Source organism: Hylobates moloch, unplaced genomic scaffold, assembly GCF_009828535.3.
Source record: "Hylobates moloch isolate HMO894 unplaced genomic scaffold, HMol_V3 SCAFFOLD_14, whole genome shotgun sequence".
NCBI lineage: Eukaryota > Metazoa > Chordata > Mammalia > Primates > Hylobatidae > Hylobates > Hylobates moloch.
In genome coordinates, this window is record NW_026652289.1 from 30,607,455 (window position 1) to 30,631,440 (window position 23,986).

Genomic DNA, 23,986 nt, shown 5'->3' on the forward strand with positions numbered 1-23,986 from the left:
TACATAAATGGCTAATAAATAAAAAGATGCTCATCATCACTAATCACTAGGCAAATGCAAATCAAAACCATGAGATACCATTTCACACTCATTAGGGTAGCCACTATTTTAAAAAAAAACACAAACAAACAAAAAACAGAAAATAACAAGGGCTGGCAAGGATGCAAAGAAATTGGAACCTGTGTGTACTGTCGGTGAGAATGTAAATGACGCAGTCAGTGAGAAAAACAATATGGTGTTTCCTCTTTAACATGGAATTAACAAAAAATCAAACAATCCCCTTCTGGGTATATACCCAAAAGAACTGAAAGCAGGGACTCAAACAGATATATGTACATCTATGTTCATAGCAGTCTTATTCACAATAGTCAAAAGGTAGAACTAATCCAAGTGTTTATCAACAAACAAGTAGATTAGCAAAATGTGATATATACACGAAAAGGAATATTATTCAGTCTTAAAAATGAAGGAAATTGTGGCACATGCTATTGCATGGATGCACCTTGAGGACATTATGCTAAGTGAGGTAAGTCAGCCACCAGATGGCAAATATTGATTCCACTTACAGAAAGCATGTAGAGTAGTCAAATTTAGAGAAACAGAAAGTAGAAAGGCTGTTTCCAGGGGCTGAGGGGCAGGGGAAATGGGGAGTTAGTGTTTAATGGGTATGGGGTTTGAGTTAGGAAAGATGAAATGGTTCCGGAGATTCATGGTGGTGATAGTTGCACAACAATATAGAGGTACTTAATGTTACTGAACTGTTTACTTAAAAATGGTTAAAGTAGTACATTTTAGATTTATGCACTTTGCATATCTTGCCATTTAAAAATATGTTTATCTCTATATCTTGTCATGTAGGGAATCAAACGTTTTGTTAATTGTTGAAAGAGAAAATAGGAATTGGAGATGGGAAGAAATATGAGATGGACCCTTGACCTACCACCTTTAAGAGGAAGATGTTACTTTTAACCTGAAGAATAATATTTTCTCCAGGTTTGCCTGTAGTTGTTTTCAATGCATTTTCACTGCAGGTTTTAAGACTATCATTGCCACCTTTGAAATCTGTTTACACAGATCGGGGTAAGTCTCGTTCTCTCATGTTATGCTTCAGGGTTCTTCATTAATTTAGGAAATTGTTTGTTCAATAAAGGCCTATATTATTTGATAACGGTCTCTGAATCCCCTGGATTATGGCAGGGATTTCACTTGGTAATAATCTCCCATGAGAACTGGCCAAACAGCTGTGAAGGCAAGAGAGAGCTACAACGGGCGATCGTATTTCTCAAAGCAGGGCAACAAGAGAGTGAAGCTGGTCAAAATGAATCTTTTCTGCATTTCGCTGGTAAGTTCCTTTATTTGCAGCATTTATGTTCTCATTTTAATTTTACTGTGTCAAAAGGAATGAAATTAGGATATATTCTAAACTTCTTATGTGATGGTATTAATACACTTAGCATCTCAGAAAGTTCACATCACAAAGATCAGTGAGAAAGGATGCTTTCATTAAAGCCCTTAAGCCAACTCTACTCAAAGCCAAGTATTAAAAAAAGTTCTGCAACAATTTCTAGTTATTTATCATTTTGATATTGAATTTTTAAGTATAATGTTCTGGGAACAGTATTTTTGAGAAATAATTTTCTTCTATTTGTTATGAGACAAAATTTTGCAAAATACGCAGGCTTTGTGTTGCTTGCTTTCCTTTGAGACATTCCAGGAATCAAAATTTCTTCTTTGTTCCTTGAGTAATGAATTCCTTTCAAGGCTGGCTTGGTTAAACTTCCATGGAGGTAGTTTTCTGAGTTGCACCACACTGTAAATGCAAGGTACAATAGATTAATCCACTCCTGGAGATGTGCTTACTCAAGGGTATAAGCACCTCTCAAATTCGTTTTCACATTATTACTTTTCTTTCCTTAGACTGAAGTGGATCAGTGAAAGTTATCAGGTAGTCATGGATCTGAAAATACTTTATAACTCTAACCTGCAATTGTGACCATCTGCCAATGCTTAAAAATGGATTTCAAAAATGATTTTATTCATTTCTATCTGTGTTTACAGCAGGGCATTATGTCTATTCATTGGTTTTTCAAGATGTCGCTGGGTGATCCCTCTCATTTGGGAAAATAAAATGGCCTAGTTCTGATGTTTGTTTTCTTTCCTAATTGCACATAAGATTAACATAAGCAGTAGAGATGGTGCTGACATACACTCTAATACCTAAACAGGAGGCATTTTAAGCCAAGATAAGGGATTTAATCTTAGAGCATCTTGAAAAATAAAATGCAATTGTGAGTTGTGGGAGGCTGAATCATCGAGTTCTTGTTGCCTGTATAGCCAATTTACAAAATAACTGCCAGCTCTCAACCTTGCTTTGTGCTGTATAAATCTGACGGCAGAAGCCCCATTTCAGGTGATTTCAGTGGTATTGTGCATACTTTTCTAGTTGATCTAAAAGAGCTCTATGTGGTTTGTATGAATATACTTCCCATGGAAATAGGCAGTGTGGCACCAAAGACGATTGCTTTCTGAAATCATTTTGAATGGTAATATAATCAGTATGCTAATGTTTCTATAACATAGCATGGTTCAGCGTGGCGTGACATACGTTTGTAATGCTGCTGCTAAAGACATATAACCATATAATGAGCTTGATTGTCTTCCTCTGTGATATAGGGAAGGGAGCACATACTTAAAAAGGATTGCCTCAAAGTCCTGACTCATGGACTCAGTATGACTGTAACTCTTTTCTGTCTGTTAAAGTTGTCCTTAAGCAGTTACTTGCTCAGAAACATATTTCATTAGACGGAACCATCAAGAACCCCAGGTTTTTGTTGAATCATTGCAAAGTTTATGTTATCAAATTCAATTGCTTTAATAAGAAAATGTGTATGAGGTACTTAAAAAATAAACATTATCTTAGGTGTTTTTTATTCCTTCTTGTGGAATAAATACATAAAATAATTTAGTGTAGGTTCTCAACCAGAGTGTTGTGACACCCTACTGTGCTGTTACAACCTTTGAAAAAGGGGTGGGGGTACAACTCTTGCCAGGAATTTATGCAAAATCCAAAACATATTTTATCCATGGCTGTAGGAATGTGAACATATGGGACACTGCATTTAAGAAAAGAGAATAAAAACCACTGGTTTAATGGAAAGATTCTTGAATTTTAAAAAAATGAAGGTATATGTAAAAACACTGGCCTTTAAATCTCTGGGAAGCAGGTGATTTTAAACATTATGTGTCACATAAAGATCACCACTAACAAAAGAATGAAAGAGTTAAACATCTTTTATTTAAGTGTAGGGGAAAATTGTAAATCTTTTAGTAAATGGGGTTTTTAAGAGAAATATAAAGGCAGAAACTTAATGAACTACCCATTCTGAACCAAGGGTACTATAAATAATCCATTAAAGGTGATTGCTATTATTTTGGATCTATAAACTTGAAATGGGGTCTATCTTTCAACAGGGAGGCAGAAATATCCTTTTATATATGCCACTCTGACTCCACAATTTTTCTTAGAGTTTTACGTGATGATGAGGCTTTTAGAAAACTTGCTCATTTGAGGCACAGTGATTTTTCTTGTTGAGCTCATCATGTAGTTATTGCATTTAACATGTCTTTGTAACCTATGAGGTTACAAATCAATTACTCCTGCACAATTTCTTCAATAATTTGAAATGCTGCCTCTGTCTTTATTTGGATTCTTTATTCTATCCCATTGGTTCATTTCTATCCCTTTCCTTTTACTTGTTCTTTTAAGTACTTATTAAAATATTAATAATTCTACTGCCAAGTGAGTCTTACTCAGAAGAATACCCCGCTCCCCATTTGTCCTTCTTCAAAGTTTGGACTTCGTCTTTTTTCTATATAAACTTAGGTTCGTATTGTCAAATTACGTGAATACCTTTGGTGGGATTTTGATTGAAATGAACTTGAATTTTACACCATTTTTAGGGGAAATTGACTTCATTATGGTGTTAGGTCTTTTCATCCACAAACATAGATAACTCTTTATTCAATTCTTTCATAGCCTTCAATAATATTTTATAATTTTCCCTATGTTATCTTGCTTACCTTTTGTTAAATTTATTGTTAGGCATCTAAGAATTTTAGATGCCATTGTGAATTTTTCTCCAAGTTTCTTGATGCTGATTTAGAGATACATTATTAGCATATTGATATCCAAATAAATAATTTTCCTGATCTTGAAGAATTCTCAGAGATACTTTGTGGTTTTCTCAGATTTGCTGTGCAAATAATCTATAAATTATTCCTTTTCTTAGCATTTAGGTTATTCTTAAGTTCTTTATCTTCCATAATATTGACAAGTAGAAATGCTATGATAGCAGCCATCCTACTCTTATTTCTAACGCTCATATAATTATTTATAATTCAGTCTTCATGAGGAAATTTTTTTAAAATAACTCTAATCAGGTTAAGGAAGTCCTGCCTTTTCCCAATTTGCTAAGATTTTGACGTGGGTAAACGTTAAAAATTTTCAAATGCCTTAAATATTTATTGAGATTAACTTCCTTTTAAATATTTTAATTTATATTTAATTATTAAAGCATTCTTACATTTCTATATTAAACACTAGTTGGTCATAATGTAGTTTTATATGTACTATTTGATTTCATTGATATTTTATTTAGGATTTAAAAAACTATGTTAATACCTAAAATTGATCTGTTGTTTTCTTGCATTAATAGGAAAATTGTATCATTTTCTTTTTCTAGAATTCCTATTAGTAGTATTTTGTCATCTTTTAATATATCTTCCAACCTTTTACCTGTGTGTATCATGTTTTCTATTTATCCTTCTATGCTGCACCCTAAAGTGAACTCAGCATTTTCTAATTCTCTCTTGTGAAAGGCCTAGAGTTCAATTTTTGATTATTTCATATAAATTTCTGTGATTATATTATTCATTTTCAAGACTTTGTAATTGTTCTTTGTTCCTATTTAATTTTGGTTTCATCATAAATTATTTCTTTTTCATCAAATATTACTTTTTTATTTAGCTCTTTGAAGATTACATATATTCTTTCTTAAATTCTCTCTCCATCTATTTTATGATTTTAGTTTCATCTGGAATGAAATGGTTTCATTTTCTGATTGTCAATTCAGTTGGCTCTCTTTCTCAGCATTTGATCTCTTCATGTGCTTTGGCTAATTTAGAATAACAACTCTTTTTCTTTCTCTCTTTCTCTCTCTCTCTCTTTCTTTCTTTCCTGGCTTCTTCACCTTGCTTTAACTACTAGTGAGGCAAAAAATCTCATGTCTTCCTGATGCCCCAATTAAAAACCAGAGATTACTTTGCTGGTCCAGAGATCACTTTGCTGGTCCAGAGATCTTATTCCAGCAGATATATGGACTATTACTAATCTAGACACTGAACTATTGGTAGCTTGTTTCATATTCTGTTTTGCTGGCCATGTTGTTAAATTTTGCTTTTCTGGCCCATATCTTCTTGTTAGCAAGAGCTCTAGCAGCTGTTGGCAGAAGCTTTTTTCAGCCCCCTTTTATAGCAGTGGTTGCTACCATAGGCCCTGTGTTTCCATCATGGAGTTTGCCTTATGTAGAGGACATCTATTGCATGCTACCCCTCAGGGTTTAAGATCTGTCCAATGCTGTCTGTTTTGGGATGGGAGCTTAATATGTCTAAAACTTTAGTATCACTCACTACTTTGTATTTCTGTTAGGTTTCCCTACATGTTTACGTATTTTAGAGCACTCATGACTTACTTAGTTCTTAATAATTTTCCCAGTAGTTTGTAATGTGTTTGGAACGGGTTACTTAAAAGAGGAAACAGCAAATCATATTGGCCAAATGTTCTAAAGGTAGACAAGGCAACCAATCTTCACTTTACTTATATGTTAATATACCCAGAACTTTTCAACATATTAAGTGCATACTGTCTACCTCTCTCCTTTAAGACTGCTTCTAGATGATGTCATAACTAGACTAATTATATCTTTTTTAAAAAGTCAATTTGATTAATAAATTTTCTTCCCAAATACAAAGAAGTTATAATACATTACACAATGATTTTAAATCCAAACTCATGCATTTTAAATTAGTTTTTTCATACAAGGATAAAAATGAATAAATAATATTTTTGTTATCAATGTTCTAAACATTAACATTAATTCCTTGACTGTACTTGTAGAACATTTTTGCTATTTCAAAACATGCCTTGAATTTACTTTATCCTTATAGCTTCTTGCTGCGTGTGTGTGTGTGTGTGTGTGTGTGTGTGTGTGTGTGTGTGTGTTGCAATGTGTATCATTTGCCCTTGATGCTTTTTCAGTCTTTCAAATTTTTAAAATTTTTGTAGGTACATAGTAGGTATATATATTTATGGAGTACGTGAGATGATTTGATACAGACATGCAATGTGAAATAAGCACATCATGGAGAATGGGGTATCCATCCCCGCAAGCATTTATCCTTTGAGTTAAAAACATTCCAGTTACACCCTTTAAATTATTTTAAAATGTACGATTAAGTTATTATTGACAACAGTCACCCTATTGTGCTATGAATTAGTAGCTCATATTCATTCTTTCTATTGCTTTGTACCCGTTAACCATCCCCAGCTTCCTCCCAGAACCCCATTACCCTTCCTAGCCTCTGGTAACCATCCTTCTAATCTCAATGTACAGAAGTTCAATTGTTTTGATTTTTAGATTCCACAGATAAGTGAGAACATGTGATGTTTGTCTTTCAGTGACTGAATTATTTCACTTAACATAATCATCTCCAGTTCTATTTATATTGTTGCAAATGACTGGATTTCATTCTTTTTTGATGGCTGAACCATACTCTATTGTGTATATGTACCATATTTTCTTTATCCATTTATCTGTTGATAGACCCTTAGGTTGTGTCCAAATCTTAGCTATTGTAACAGTACTGCAACAAATTGCGAAGTATATACCCAGCAGTGAGATTGCTGGAGCATATGTTAGCTCAATTTTTTGTTTTTTGGGGAACCTCCAAACTGTTCTCCATAGTGGTCATACTAATTTATATTCCCACCAACAGTGAAATAGGGTACTTTTTCTCCACATCTTCACCAGCATTTACTAGTGCCTGTCTTTTGGATATAAGGCATTTTTAACTAGGGTGAGCTAACATCCGTTGTAGTTTCGATTTGCATTTCTCTGATGATCAATGATGTTGAGCACTTTTTCACATGCCTGTTGCCATTTGTATGTCCTCTTTTGGAAATGTCGGTTCAAATTCTTTTGCCCATTTTTTGATCAGATTATTAGACTTTTCCCTATAGAGTTGTTTGAGTTCCATGTATGTTCTGGTTATTAATCCCACGTCAGATGGATATTGTGCAAATGTTTTCTCCCATTCTGTGGGTTGTTTCTTCACTTTGTTGATTATATCTTTTGCTGTGCAGAAGCTTTTCAACTTACGAGACCATTTGTTCAGTTTTGCTTTGGTTGCCTATAGTTGTGGGGAATTGCTCAAGAAATCCTTTCCCAGACCAATGTCTTGAAGATTTTCCCTAATGTTTTCTTCTAGTTTCATAGTTTGAGGTCTTAGATTTAAGTCTTGAATCCATTTTAATTTTATTTACATATATGGTGATAGATGGGGGCCTAATTTTATTCTTCTGCATTTGAATATTTAGTTTTTCCAGCACTATTTATTGAAGAGACTGTCTTCTCCCCAGTGCGTGTTCTTGACATCTTTGTCAAAAATGAGTTCATTGTAAGTATGCTGATTTGTTTCTGAGTTCTCTGTGTTTTACATTGGGTCTATGTGTCTGTATTTATGCCAGTACCATTCTGTTTAGGTTACTGTAGCTCCAATTATAGTCTAATTTGAAGTCAGGTAATGTGATTTCTCCAGTTTTGTTCTTTTTGCTTAGGATAGCTTTGGCTATTCTGTGTCTTTTGTGGTCCCATATACATTTTAGGATTTTTTTTTCTATTTCTGTGAAGAATGTCACTGGTATTTTGACTGAGGTTGCTTTGAATCTTTAGTTTGCTTTGAGTAGTATGGACATTTTAACAAAATTGTCTTTCAATCCATAAACCTATATTATTTTTCAATACATCTATGGACATAAACTATTTTTCATTAAATATTTTCAAGTTTTTTATGTCCTCAATTTCTTTCATCAATATCTTATAGCTTTTATTATAGAGATCTTTCACTTTGGGATTTAATTTTATGTGTGGCTAGTGTAAATAGGATTACTTTTTAATTTCTTTTTTATATTGTTGCCTGTTCTCATAGAAGTGCTACTGGTATTTTATGTTGAAATTTTATCCTGCAATGTTACTAAATTTGTTTATTAGTTCTAATAGTTTTCCTGTAGAATTTTTAGGGTTTTCCAAATCACATCATATCATCTGCAAACAGGTATAATTTGACTTCTTCATTTCCAGTTTGGATGCCATGTATATCTTTCCTTGTCTAATTTCTCTAGCCAGCACTTCCAGTACTATGTTGAATAACACTGGTGAGCCATGTCGTATTCCATATCTTAGAGGAAAAGCTTTCATCTTTTCCCCAGTCAGTATGATACTAGCTGTGGGTCTATTGCATAAGGCTTTTATTATATTGAGGTATGTTCCTTCTAGACCCAGTTTTTTTAGGTATTTTTTTTATCATGAAGCAATGTCAAATTTTTTTAAATGATTTTTTAGTATAAATTTATATAATAATATTGTTTTAAACTTCATTCTGTGGATATTATGTATCATATTGATTGATTTGAATATGTTGAACTATCCTTGCATCCTTGGGATAAATCTCACTTGGATGATGAATGATCTTTCTAATATATTGTTGTTGAATTTAGTTTAGTAGTATTTTGTTGAGGAGTTTTACATCAATATTCATCAGAGATATTGGCCTGTAGTTTTCTTTTATTTGATGTGTCTTTTTCTGGTTTTGGTATCAGAGTAATATTGGCCTCATAGAATGAGTTTGGAAATATTCCCCTCTCCTCCACTTTTTGGAATAGTTTGAGTAAGATTGGTATTAATTCTTCTTTCAAGGTTTGGTAGAATTCAGAAGTGAAGCTCTCAGGTTCTGGGCTTTACTTTAGTGGGAGATTTCTTTTTTTATGGCTTTGATCTTGTAACTTGTTATTGGTCTTTTCAGGTTTTGGATTTCCTCTTGGTTCAATCTTGGTAGGTTGTATGCATCTAGGAATTCATCCGTTTCTTCTAGATTTTTTAAATGTATTGATATATAGTTGCTCACAGTAGCCACTAATGATGCTTTGAGTTTCTGCAGTATCAGTTGTAGTGTCTACTTTTTCTTTTCTGATTTTATTTATTTGGGCTTTATCTCTTTTTTTTTAGTCTGTCTAAAAGTTTGTCAATTTTGTTTAACTTTTCAAAAAAACAACATTTTGTGTCATTAATCTTTTGTATTTTTTTAAACTTCAATTTCATTTATTTTGGCTCTGACCTTTATTATTTCGTTTCTTCTACTAATTTGGGGTTTGGTTTGCTCTTACTTTTCTAGTTCCTTAGGATGAATTGTTAGGTTGTTCATTTGCAGTTATTCATCTTTTTTGATGTAGTCATTTATAGCTATAAACTTCCCTCTTAGTACTGCCTTTGGTGTATCCTATAGGTTTTGGTATGTTGTGTTTGTATTATCATTTCTTTCAAGAAATTTTCCAATTTCCTTCTTAATCTCTTCATTGACCACTGGTCATTCAGGAGAATATTGTTTAATTTCCATGTTGTATAGTTTCCAAAATTCCTACTCTTATTAGTTTCTGGTTTTATTCCATTTTGGTAAGAGAAGATGCTTGATATTATTTCAATTTATTTAATGTTTTAAAACTTTTTTGTTTTACATATGTTGTATTCTTGAGACTGATCTATTTTCTATGGAAAAGAATGTGTATTCTGCAGCTTTTGGCTGAAATGTTCTGTAAGTATCTATTAGATCAACTTACTCTATAGTGAAGATTCAGTCTGATGTTTGTTGATTTCCTGTCTGGAAGATCTTTCCTAAGCTGAAAATGGCATGTTAAAGTCACTAGCTATTATTGTATTCGGTCCTATCCCTCTTTATCTCTAAAAATATTTTCTTTATATGCCTGAGTACTCCAGTGTTGGGTGCATATATATTTAAAATGTTTATATCATCTTGCTGAATTGATCCCTTTATCATTAAATAGTGACCTTCTTTGTCTCTTCTTATAGATTTTGTGTTGAAATCTATTTTATCTGATATAAGTTTAGTGACTTCTGTTCTTTTTTGGTTTTCATTGGCATAGAATATCTTTTTCCATCCCTTTATTTTCTCTCTCTCTCTGTGTGTGTGTGTGTGTGTGTGTGTGTGTGTGTGTGTGTGTATGTGTATGTTTTTAGACAGTGTCTCACTCTGTCACCCAGGCTGGAGTGTAGTGGTGTGATCTTGGCTCGCTGCAACGTCAGCCTCCTGGGTTCAAGAGATTCTTCTACCTCAGCCTCCTGAGTAGCTGGGATTACAGGTGTGTGCCATCACACCTGGCTAATTTTTGTATTTTTAGTAGACACGGGGTTTCACCAGGTTTTTCAGACTGGTCTCAAACTCCTGACCTCAGGTGATCCATCCACCTTGGCCTTTCAAAGTGCTGGGATCACAGGTGTGACCCACTGCACCCAGCCAGTCTATATGTGCTTTTATAGTTGAAGTGTGTTTCTTGCAGGCAACAGATTAATGGGTTATGTTTTTTCATTCATGCAGCCAGTCTATGTCTTTTGATTGGAGATTTTAGTCCATTTACATTCAATGTTATTATTGTTAATTAAGGACTTACCCTTGCCATTTATTACTTGTTTTCTGGTTGTTTTATGGTCTTGTCTTCCTTCTTTCTCTCCTTCCTGTCTTTCTCTAGTGAAGGTGACTTTGTCTGGGGACATGGTTTAGTTTCTTGCTTTTTACTTCTTGTATATTCATTGTATGTTTTTTGGTTTGAGTTTACCATGAGGTTTGCAAATATTATGACTCATTATTTTAACCTGCTGACAACTTAACACTATTTGCACAAACAAGCAAGCAAAAAGAAAACTAATTAAAACTCTATACATTAAATTTGTCTCCCTGCTTTTTAACTTTTCATTGCTTCTATTTATGTCTTATTGTACTGACAGTGTCTTGAAAAGCTGTTGTATTTATTATCTTTCATTGGTTCATTCTTTAATCTTCCTACTTAAGATAAGAGTATTTTACACACCACAGTTACAGTGTTATAATATTCTGTGTATTTCTCTGTACTTCCTATTACCAGTGAGTTTTGTATCTCCAGGTGATTATTTATTGCTCATCACTGTCCTTTTCTTTCTGATTGAAGTACTCCCTTTAGCATTTCTTATAGGACTGACCTGGCGTTGTTGAAATCCCTCAGCTTTTGTTTGTCTGGGAAAGTATTTCTTCATGTTTGAAAGATATTTTCACCAGAAATATTATTCTGGGGTAAAAATTATATTCCTTAAGCACTTTAAATATGTCATGCTACTCTCTCCTGGCCTGTAAGGTTACCACTGAAAAGTCTGTTGCCAGACATATAGGAGCTCCATTGTATGTTATTTGTTTCTTTTCTCTTGTGGCTTTTAGAATTCTTTCTTTATCCTTGACAGTTGGGACTTTGATTATTAAATACCTTGAGGTGGTCTTCCTAGGGTTAAATCTGCTTGGTGTTCTATAACCTTCTTGTACTTGGCTACTAATATCTTTCTCTAGGTTTGGGAAGTTCTCTGTTATTATCCTTTTGAATAAACTTTCTATCCCTATCTCTTTATCTACATCCTCTTTAAGGCCAATAACTCTTAGATTTGCCCTGTAGAGGCAATTTTCTAGATCCTATAGGTGTGCTACTTTGTTTTTTGTTCTTTTTTCTTTTGTCTCCTCTGACTGTGTATTTTAAAATAGCCTCTCTTTAGGCTCACTAATACTTTCTTCTGCTTATAAATTCTGCTATTAAAGGACTCTGATGCATTCTTCAGTGTGCCAATTGCATTTTTCAGCTCCAAGATTTCTGCTTGATTCTTTTTAATCATTTCAATTTATTTATTAATTTATTGGATAGAATTCTGAATTCCTTATCTGTGTTATTTTGAATTTCTTTGAGTTTCCTCAACACATCTATTTCAAATTACCTGAAAGGTCACATATCTCTTTCTCCAAGATTGGTCTCTGGTGCCTTATTTAGTTTACTTGGTGAGGTCCTGTTTTTCTGGATGACGTTGATGCTAGTAGATGTTCTTCAGTGTCTCGGCATTAAGGAGTTAAGTATTTATTCTAGTCTTCACTGTCTTGGATTATTTGTAGCTGTCCCTCTTGAGGAGGCTTTCCAGATATTTGAAAGGACTTGTGTTTTGTAATCTAAGCTGTGTCTGCTTTAGGGGATATCCCAAGCCCACTAGCACTGTGGTTCTTGCAGACTCGAAGTACCTCATTGATGGTTTTCGACCAGATATGGGAGAATTCTCTGGATTACCAGTCAGCGACTCTTGTTCTCTTTTATTAGTTTCTTCCAAACATACAGAGTCTCTCTCTGTGTTATGAGTTACTGAAAGCTGGAGGTGGAGTGACACTGGTACCCCTGTGGCTACCATGACTATGACTGTGCTGGGTCAGACCTGAAGGCAGCACAACACTGGGTCTTGCCCAAGGCCTGCTGTAACCACTCTCTGGCTACTGCCTGTGTTCACTCAAAGCGCTTGGGCTCTACAGTCAGCAGGTGGCAAATCCAGTCATGCTTCTGTCCTTTCCTTCAGGGCACTGAAGGCCCCCAGGCCCAGGGTGAGTCCAAGAAGTGCAGTCTAGGAGTCAGGGATTAGAGTCTAATACATTAGAAGTCTACCTGGTGTTATTGTATTACAGCTGAACTGGCACTCAAACCACACCATCCTTCCCACTCTTCTCTCCAGTTTTTAATGACAGAGGAGCCTCAGTCTGTAGCCATACCACCCTAGGTACAAGGAGTACTGCTAGACTACCACAGATGCTCTCTTAAGGCCCAAGGTCTCTTAAGTCAGCTTTTTGTGAATGCTACCTGGCCTCGGACTTACCCTGCAGGGCACTGGACTCCTCTCTGGCCCAGGGCACATCCAGAAATGCCATCCAAGCATACAGTCCTGAAATAAGAGACTACAAGAGCCCAGTCGGTGCTCTACCCCCATGTGGCTGTACTGGTACCTAAGGTGCAAGATAAAGTCCCCTTTGCATTTCCCTCTGCTTTTCTCAAACAGAAGGAGTTTTGCTCTGTAGCCACCACAGCTGGTAATGTGTTGATTCTCATCTGAAGCCACTAAGTCTCAGAGGCTTTCCCAAGGCCCTTGATGTAGTACCTGGGTATCACTGCTAGCTATTCAGGGCCCAAGGGCTCTTCAGTTAGCAGGTAATGAATACTGCCAGGACTGAATCCTTTCCTTCAGGGCAGCGGTTTCCTTCTGGCCTAGGGTTGCCTAGAAATGTCATCTGGGAGCTAGGGCCTGGAAGGGGGGTACCTCATGACTCTCACCAGTGCCCTATTATGCTATGGCTGAGCTGGTACCCTCGATGCAAGACAAAGGCCTCCCTACACTTCCTTCTCTCCTCAAGCAGAAGGAAGGGGTCTCTTTTGGAGCCTCAAGATATGCAGTGTAGGGTTAGGGGCAGGGTGATGCCTGCACTCCCTTGGCTGCCCCAACCGGTGTCTCAGTGTGTCACATGCCCTCTCAGTCTACTGTCTCTGGGCTTAGTTCACACTGGGACACCCGTAGGAGTTGCAGTCCTTGTGTTCTAGACGGCCTTTCAAGTTTACTGGAGACACAGAGTGCTGCAGCCCTGGGCGACAAGATTTGCAGGCACTCAACTTTGGACCATTGGGATCGGAGATTCCCTTCTGGCCAGGGCTGGTTTAAATGCTCCATCTATGGCTGGGCATCAGCTGAGTTTGGTCTGGGTTTTCTTTCTTCTCTAAAAGGACAGCACTAAGTTCAATGCTGCACAATGGCTGTGTTCTTCCTCCCCCAGAGCCCAGAGATGCTCTCCACACCAGGCCGCCGGTGCCATGGTAGGGGAGGAGTGGCATCAGAGGTTTGGGACTGTTTTTTCTATCTCTTCAGTGCTTTGATGTTAAAACCAGGCACTATGAGTGCTCACCTGAATTTTGATTCTTATGAGGGTGTTGTTTTTCTGTGTAGATAGTTGTTAACTTGGTGTCCTTATTGTGGAGAAACCATCAGTGGAGCTTTCTATTCTGCCATCTTGCTTCACCTCCTCTGCCTTTGAAACTGCTACTTTACAGTTGAGAAAGCTAAGTACAGCAGATTGTATTTCTTAAAAAGGGAGGTGGTACCAATTAGAGATATACATGTAACTCAAATCTGTGACCAAAACAGTTTATTGGTGTCTCAAAAGGCATTTATTTAGTTTTTTGAACTTAATGTCTTCAACATACCTCTTGAGGAAGTCCCTCATTGTGTGCCTGCCTCTGCAACACTTAGACTCTTGTTTAAATTCTTGGCTCTGTAATAATGGTGGGAATAATGATTCCTGGCTGTGTAATAATTCCTGGCTTTACTGTATTGTTCACAGTTGAAAGTTAGCATACTGTAAACTCTTAATCCCTATGCCCAGGATAATTTAAATAAAGTACTATATAAAGGTGGGTGGATAAATTAGGCACCTTTTCAAGGAAAATTATTATTCTGTTATTCCTTGACTCATAAATCTCTGTATTGCAGGAGGGCTCTATGGAAAGCTTATATGAGCCGATCCCAGAGCAACAAGCTAACCAAGAAAACACGTCTAGTAGAACTGATTCTCCTATCCCACCCTTTGGAGAGAGTGAACAAACACCAAACAATCTCTTCGTGGTGAGTGAAGCATTGACTGGAGTGGATTTTTTTTTTCTCTATTATAGGTCTAGAATCTCTTGCCTAATGATACCTATTAATACAGCAAAAATTCACTGTTCTCAGAAAGTTTTTCCTTTTCCTTTAGTTTCTGATTTTCTCTTTCTTGTCTTTTTTATGATTTTGGCTTATTAATATGAACCACCATTTATTGAATGTGCACTAGATGATTATGTAAGTTAACACAATCCTCAAAGCAACCTTATGACTATAAATAATTATATCATTTTCTAGACTTGGAAGTTGCGAGAAAGAAAGGCAAGATAAGATACTAAAGGATATAAACTATTACGTGTTAAAGTTGGCATTTAAACAGATATATATCTGAATCAGTAGTTTCTGGCAAATCAGGTGGTGGTTGTGGGGGAGACCTAGATTTATAGCATTTGTCAATTTCCACAGTGTAAATGCTCCACCATGGCCAATTTCAAGCTACCCATAGTTTAACTACAGGTTTGCAGTATCTGAATATTTAGTTAATAATTATCTCAAGTGCTGATTCTGGCACATCACTGGCTGCTTTCAAAGTTTATGCTCTAACCACTGTAATAAACTGTTTCTTGAATTTATGGATACACACGATCATTTCTAAAAGGTAAGTGTTACAAAAAGGCAAATGCAAATTGTTTTGTGAATTATCTTTAAAATTACTAGAGATAGAGTTCTCTGCATTATACAAAATTGTACCTGTCCCTGTTTAACAGTGCTGGCTATTCTAACTCTTAGGCAATTGATCTGTATTTAAAATACAGTCGACCCTTGAACAACATGGGTTCAAGCTGTGCAGGTCCACTTATACGCAGATTTTCTTTCGCCACAACTGCTCCTATTCCTCGACCTCCTCAGCCTACTCAATGTGAAGATGACAGGAATAAAGACCTTTATGATGATCCACTGCCACTTAATGAATAATAAATGTAATAAATGCTCATGTTTTTATTAACATTTTCTTTTCTCTAGCTTGCTTACATGTAAGAATACAGCATATAATACATATAACGTACAACATGTGTATCAATTGACTATTTATGTTATCAGTAAGTCTTCCGGTCAATAGTAGACTATTAGTAAAGTTTTTAGGGAGTCAAAAGTTATATGAAAGTTTTGGATACATGGGGTGTCAACAACCCTAACCTCCATGTTGTTAAAGGGTCAACTATAATTTAATACATATAAACTTCTTTTACTTTTGTTGTGGCTTAGGACAATATAAAACAGCCTATGTCTACTACAGATAAGGAACATCCATATACTTACAGATTTAGATGCCACTTCCTGTCCTTAAAATCACACTTTTCCTGATAACACAAAAAATAATAATGATCATTTATTCAGTACCTTATTTTTGTAAGGTAATATATGTGTACATGAAATTATTTTGTTTATTCTCACAACAATTTTAGAGAGATTTAGAAATGTTGAAAAGGTTAAATAACTTGCCCACTCAAAGAGAGGATGCATCAGGATTCAAACTCAGATCTTTTTTGCTTTAGAGAAAGGGTAACAACAAATTACTTTTAAGTTTTGCACTTACCTTCACATATACCTATTTTGTTCTTTGGGTACATTGAAAATGGCTTGTTATCATAGCTTTCAAAGTTTTGGTTTTTTGAAAGTTTGGAGCAATTAGAAAGCAATGTTAGAAAGCAAGTTATTATAATAATAAGTCTCAGTAACATAAAAATAATACAAAAATATTTTTAATGCAGTGGAAACTCTTCCCTTACCTTTACACCTTTTTGAGTGCCTCTAAGATGTTGGTGTTGCTAGATATGCATAAGAGGGGGCAATGATATTTTGCACATATTAGTGTGAGAGATATAAACTATTCACAGGGAGGCTGTCAATTGACATTGCAAATTGTTCATAAGCATTTTCACCCTATAATTAAAAAGAAAAATTGAATAGGCTGAAAAGCCTGAAGATACTTTCTTAAATTTGTGAGTTTAGTGAATATGCATAAAAACCGAACCATTTCATGGCCAACTAGTCTACTAAAATTTTTTCAAACTTCATTTATATTGCAAAAGAAGACGAGAATGATAAAAACATGATTTAAATTGCTATAGCTCTGTCTCTTTCTGTAATTTCTCAGCATTTAATTAAAAACATATGTATACATACAAACATATATGTATGTATACAGGCATACTGAAAAGTCAGTTCAACCCTCGATTTCACCTTTTAGCTCTTGAATTATGCCATTCTGATCAAATTATTATTAATACTTATTATATTCCTAATGAAAATTATTTCACAGCTTAGACGAATAAAGTCAATTTTTTGAATAATTAAATCAAAATATTTTAAGTACCTGCTTTCTTAGTAACCCCAGTTAATGGTTTGGAGCTGTCCTAAATTTCCTTCTCAGCCTTTGAGGAATAATTTTTTTCCTTTTCTCCTGGTATTGGCACTTCCTTCCTCCATCTTGACGTAAGGAAAAAAAGTTTCGGACCACACTTAACAGTACCAAAAAAAAAATATTATTCCATTTGGACTGATTCTTCAGAAATACTCTGAAATCACCCCTAAAGCTAATGGAGTTATGGCTCAAGCTCCCAGTCCTTGATCTGGGTATTTGTAACCTTTCCAGAGAAGAGAGTTACTCCCAAAATCTCTAGAACCAACCTGACAATACAACTATTTGTTACGGAGGAAACTATAGCCCTTAATAAAAGTAATGTCAGTTGCCACATGAATTGAAAAAGGAAAATCAAAATGAGAGAAGAATCCTTGGCTTTTGGCTTCCCTTATGAAATATATTATTTATTCATACTTACTAGGAATTTCACCCTTTGGATATCACTGCTTTGAACATAGTGGGAATTCCATAGATGAACATAAGATCATCAATATTCTCAAAAGAGATGATCCAGTGTAGTTCATATGTACAATTATAGGGTAGAGGCATTGAACAGAAAGAGGTTTATTTGGGGGTTTTAAATGAAGAATATCATACATCATCATAAATATCTAGTTTGTATTTTAATTGCAGTTTCAGGAAGGTTGATAATGGATAGCTCGTCCAAAGAGAAACCGATTTAAGATATGGGACATTATTAAATGTTTAAAAGAGAAATAATAAGTGATCCACTTGCAGTATATTAGGAAAGGCATAAAGTGTTGGAGGACAACTGCCAAAAACTAGCGGGAGTGAACAAGCATGCAGCTAAGTAAATGCGCTGAAAAAAAAACTAACATATTAGCCTAAGGACTGATCATTCCATAATGTTATTTTAAATGTAGCCTGTAACTGCTTGATTCTTTATCTATTTTAGTATCTCCTTATGTCTGAAGCTCACAAAGTGTTTGAATTAGAAAAAGAGTGAGAATGCTATGGTTTGAATGTCTCTCCTAAAGTTCATGTGTTGGAAATTTAATCCCCAGTGCAATCATATTGACAGGTGGGACCTTTAAGAAGAGATTAATAGATCATGACAGCTCTAACCTTACAAATGGATTAATGTCATTATCATGAGAGTGAGTTTGTTATCGAGAGTGGGTTTGTTATAAAAGCCAAGTTTGGCCCTCTCTTGTTCTCTTTGTTTTGCCCTCTTTTGCCCTTTTGCTTTCTGCCATGGAATGACACAGGAAGAAGGTCCTCACGAGATGTGGCCCTTCTGTCTTGGACTTCTCAGCTTCCAGAACTGTGAGCCAGTAAATTCCTGTTTGCTATAAATTACCCAGTCTCAGGTATTCTGTTATGGTAACACAAAACAGATTAAGACAGAGAACACAAAATGTTTGTATCTCTGCCAATTTGGGGTTAACTGGATCAAGTCTGAATTATCTGACTTGCTGTCTACATTGATTGAAGTAAGCAAATAATTGTCAATTTTCCACTTCATTTTGTATCTCATAAATTGATAGAAAACTTGAGCCTTTATTTATTTATTTTTTTTAATTTTATTATTATTATACTTTAAGTTTTAGGGTACATGTGCACAACGTGCAGATTTGTTACATATGTATCCATGTGCCATGATAGTGTGCTGCACCCATTAACTCGTCATTTAGCATTAGGTATGTCTCCTAATGCTATCCCTCCCCTCACCCCACCCCACAACAGTGCCCGGTGTGTGATGTTCCCCTTCCTGTGTCCATGTGTTCTCATTGTTCAATTCCCACCTATGAGTGAGAACATGCGGTGTTTGGTTTTTTGTCCTTGCGATAGTTTGCTCAGAATGATGGTTTCCAGCTTCATCCATGTCCCTACAAAGGACATGAACTCATCATTTTTTATGGCTGCAAAGTATTCCATGGTGTACATGTGCCACATTTTCTTAATCCTGTCTATCGTTGTTGGACATTTAGGACTGTAAACTAGTTCAACCATTGTGGAAGTCAGTGTGGCGATTCCTCATGGATCAAGAACTAGAAATACCATTTGACCCAGCCATCCCATTACTGGGTATATACCCAAAGGATTAAAAATCATGCTGCTATAAAGACACATGCACATGTATGTTTGTAGTGGCACTATTCACCATAGCAAAAACTTGAGCCTTTTAAAAAATGTGCTTAAATGTGGATCAAAGGCATTGTTCCTATTATTCATATATTTTGCATAGTGGTCATTCAATAAATATTTGTAAGCCAAATAAATGGATCAGTGAAGGTTCATTACTCAAGCTAAAGAAAGTCTTAATAATAATGGAGAGCCAATGATGCAGTGCATAAAATTTTCAGCTTTGGATTTGAGCAGTTATGGATTCTCTTTCTAACTCTGTCACTTAGAAGCTATATGACCTTGGAAAGTTGCTTAAAGTCTTGCAGTCTCCGTTTCCTTACACTGTAGAACGAGGTGAATAATGTTCTCTATAAATTTGCCAAATTCAACTGTGGAAAACAGAATCTACTCTTGCTACTAGAAGCAGGCAGGATTTAGCATAGAAGTTAGAGAACCCTCAGAAGGGCTGATTTTCACACTCTAGAGTAGGGACTGAAAATCATAGCCTTAGGCAGCCCGTAATTGGATCATGCACGAGGTAAAAATGGCTTTTAGATTTTTAAAAGTATCTTTAAAAACAGAAACAAGAAAAAGGAGACAATAGAATGCAATAGAAACTGTGTCTCACAAACCTAAAATATTTCTATCTGATTTTCACAGAACAAGTTTGTTAACCCCGGCCCTAGAGCTACACTGTGCAACCACAGGTGGCAATTGAGTACTTGAAAAGTGGTTAGTCCAAATGCAGATGGACAAGAAGTGTAAAATATATAATATGTTTTAAAGACTTCATATGAAAAAAATGAGTAAAACATAGGTTATTAATAATTTTGTAATGATGATTTGATGAAGTGATAATATTTGATATATTTTAGGTAAAAAGGAAATTTTCCTCATTTCCTTTAACATGGCTACTGGATGTGGCCTCCACGTTCACATCCCACTTTCCAAATTTCACATGGATGCATAGAATCTGCCAAGTCTAAATCATATCTGCTAGCCAAGCTTTGCGGGAATGTATATAATACGGTTTTTAGTCTTCTGGTTTTCGCAAAGAGAAAGACACACCAGAAGGTAGGTGGGGGAATGTTAAGGGGAAGTCTACTATGTCCACCACTCTCCCCTCCCAGGGTCTTTAATCCTTATCATAACTGTTGTCACTAGACTCAAACCAAAGCACACACACACAAAAACAGTGCCATCTCACCACTGGAACTCCTTTGCAGTGTACGTGAAGGATGGCTGGCTTTCAGAAGGTGGCTCTCTTTTGTCTCTAGAGAATATAATTTGTGTAAAGCCGGCCCCAGGCACAGCTTTATGGTAATGTTTAAAATTAGTTGGATATAACAACCCCTCTGCAATACTTGGGTCCTGTAAACTGTTAATAGATTAAGAACTTTTTTTTTTTCAGTTAAGATACAGACAGATGACCAAAAAAAAGCAAGATTATTTAATCACATTATTTTAGAGAATAAATCACAAACAAAGGAGTTGATACACAAAATCTTTGCTGTAACTTCTGTCAGTCATTCTCAATAGCAGCTGAACTGAAGGATTACCTGAAGACAAACAGATATCCAAACCCCATCTTGGACCTATTACATTGCTAAAAGACAATTACAGCTGCCCTGTCCATTAGAAATATAATGTGACTCACACATTTTAGTTATTCTAGTTGTCAAAATAAAATGTTTTAAAAAGAGAGACAGGTTAAATTAATTTTAATAATATATTGAATTAAGCCAATATAGCTAAAGTATTATCATTTCAACATGTGATTAATACAAAATTAATGAGATTTTTGTATGCTGGTTTCTAAACTAACACTTTGAAATCTGATGTGTATTTTATAGTTAAGAGCACATTTCAGTTCAGATGCTGAAACTTCAATGCTTATAGTGCAATCAGTCCCAGCGAAAAAAATCTCACCTTTGGTTTTAAATTAAAATTTAAATTAAATTAAATTAAAATTCACTTCCTAAGTTGTATCAGCCACATATTAAGCACTCAATAGCCACTTGAGACTATGGATGGCTGCCATATTGGACAAGGTAGGATTGAAGGCTTGAAATTGCTGATGGTGCAGAGGAATAAAAGTAACCAGATATTATCAATTCTCCTCTTCACTTAGGGAAGTATAGATGTTAAAGTATAAAAATGTTTGATGATAGGCAATTAGTTATATACTTTTTGAAAGAGCACAGATGTTAAAGTATAACAATACTTGATAATAAACAGTTATACACTTTTTGTTTGTTTGTTTTTTTGAGACGGAGTCTCGCTCTGTTGCCCAGGCTGGAGTGCAGTGGCATGATCTTGGCTCACTGCAAGCTCCACCTCCCGGGTTCAAGCGATTCCACCCCCAACCCCACCCCTGCCTCAGCCTCCCGAGTAGCTGGGACTACAGGTGTGCACCACCATGCCCAGCTAATTTTTTGTATTTTAATAGAGACAGGGTTTCACCATGTTGGCCAGGATGGTCTCAATCTCCTGATCTCATGACCTCGTGATCCGCCTGCCTCGGCCTCCTAAAGTGCTGGGATTACAAGCTTGAGCCACCACGCCTGGCCAGTTATACACTTAGAGATAAAATTATAGGAAACATATCTGTTTACCAATGAGGCAGCTGAGATTAGTGACTTGACTGCAGTGACAGATGGAGTCTATGCTGGAGTTCTGGATCCCAAGTAGTAGTCCTGCTTTTTGGTCTCTCTGCCACAAGTGTGCGTGGTGGCAGTGGGGTGGGGGGTTATGTGCATGCACGTGTACACAAGAGTGAGAGAGATTAAGAGGGGATGATTAGAAGAGTGTCTTTTTGGGAGATGAGAAGTGAGGAAGAGGGAACAATGGTAGGAAAAATAACCCAACCTTATAATATATGTGCTAAATATATTCTGATATCTAGAGAACATAGTGAAAAGAACTTGAGATGGGTGAATAGACTTACATTTTATTTCTGCTCTCAGACTGGGAACTGTGTCTTTGGGGATGTGATTGAATTTCTTTGACCCTAAGTTTTCTGAGCAAGAGAATATGGATAAAAATTTCTGTCTCTTGCAGAAAACCAAAACACTGCATGTTCTCACTCATATGTGGGAATTAAACAAAGAACACTTGGACACAGGGCAGGGAACATCACACGCTGGGGCCTGTTGTGGGGTGGGGGACTGGGGGAGGGATAGCATTAGGAGAAATACCTAATGTAAATGATGAACTGATGGGTGCAGCAAACCAACATGGCACATGTATACCACATTGTGCACATGTACCCTAGAACTTAAAGTATAATAATAATAATAATAATAAATTCTGTCTCTTGGTTTGCAGCAAGCATCAAATGTTGTAAACCACTTTAAGCACCTCGCATGGTGCATACTAATGATCATCACCTTTCCTTCTGCAAACCACCATACCTGGGCAGAGTAATCTTTTAATTTAGTATCCTTGATTAAATGACTTTAAGTCAAACTCTCACTTAATCTTGGATGTTATTTTAAAATAACTGCTTAAAATAATTTGTAATCAATGCTTCTTATCTAAAAGTATTGATTTGTACTGGACAAGAAGAAGCAACAGGATTTATTGTTGATGTGCATTAGAAAACCCAAGCTTTTAATCTCCACAAATTGCCTCAAACACCTAGGTGTAGTGCAGTGTTTGACAATTCAGCCTTAGATTTCCCACCAAACGTAGACAGCTGTAAACAAGAACATCTATTATAGTGGCATTTTTTCACCTACTAATTCATATTTCAGGATTTTCTTTTCCTTTTAAATTTTTTAAAAATTTTTTTCACTTTAAGTTCCGGGATACATGTGCTGAACGTGCAGGGTTTTTACATAGGTATATGTGTGCCATGGTGTTTTGCTGCACCTATCAACCCATCATCTAGGTTTTAAGTCCCGCATACATTAGGTATTCGTCCTAATGCTATCCCTCCCCTCGTCACTGCTCCCTAACAGGCCCTGGTGTGTGTTGTTCCCCTCCCTGTGTCCATGTGTTCTCATTGTTCAACAGCCACTTACAAGTGAGAACATGTGATGTTTTGTCTTCTGTTCCTGTGTTAGTTTGCTGAGGATAATGGCTTCCAGCTTCACCCATGTCCCTGCAAAGGACATGATCTCATTCCTTTTTATGGCCGCATAGTATTTCATGGTGTATATGTACCACATTTTCTTTTCCAGTCTATCATTGATGTACATTTAGATTAGTTCCATGTCTTTGCTATTGTGAATAGTGCTGTAATAAACAGAAGTGTGCATGTATCTTTATAATAGAATGATTTATATTCCTTTGGGTATATACCCAGTAATGGGATATATGGGTCAAATTGTATTTCTGGGTCAAATGGTATTTCTGGTTCCAGATCCTTGAGGTATCACCACACTCTCTTCCACAATGGATGAACTAATCACATTCCCACTAACAGTGTAAAAGCCTTTCTATTTCTCCACATCCTTGCCAGCATCGGTTTTTTCTCGACTTTTTAATAATCACCATCTGACTGGCGTGAGATGGTATCTCATTGTGGTTTTGATTTGCATTTCTCTAATGATCAGTGATGTTGAGCTTTTCTTCATGTTTGTTGGCTGCATAAATGTCTTCTTTTGAGAAGTATCTGTTCATCTCCTTTGCCTACTTTTTGATGGGGCCG

At 35.9% G+C, this 23,986-nt stretch overlaps 1 protein-coding gene across 2 annotated transcripts in view; it reads left to right on the forward strand.

The window, feature by feature from the left end:
• The first annotated feature begins 672 nt into the window (after window positions 1-672).
• Window positions 673-23,986, forward strand: part of SAMSN1 (SAM domain, SH3 domain and nuclear localization signals 1) — a 166,848-nt gene continuing 143,534 nt past the window's right edge. The window contains exons 1-4 of one of the 2 annotated variants that reach the window (XM_058427812.1): window positions 673-740; window positions 859-1,080; window positions 1,198-1,342; window positions 14,712-14,843. In XM_058427812.1, the coding sequence (XP_058283795.1) occupies window positions 1,223-1,342; window positions 14,712-14,843 (252 nt within the window). In that variant the 5' untranslated portion in view covers window positions 673-740; window positions 859-1,080; window positions 1,198-1,222. Of the gene's footprint in view, window positions 741-858; window positions 1,081-1,197; window positions 1,343-14,711; window positions 14,844-23,986 lie in introns of those variants that run through there. The other variant, XM_032174266.2, reaches the window with a different exon arrangement.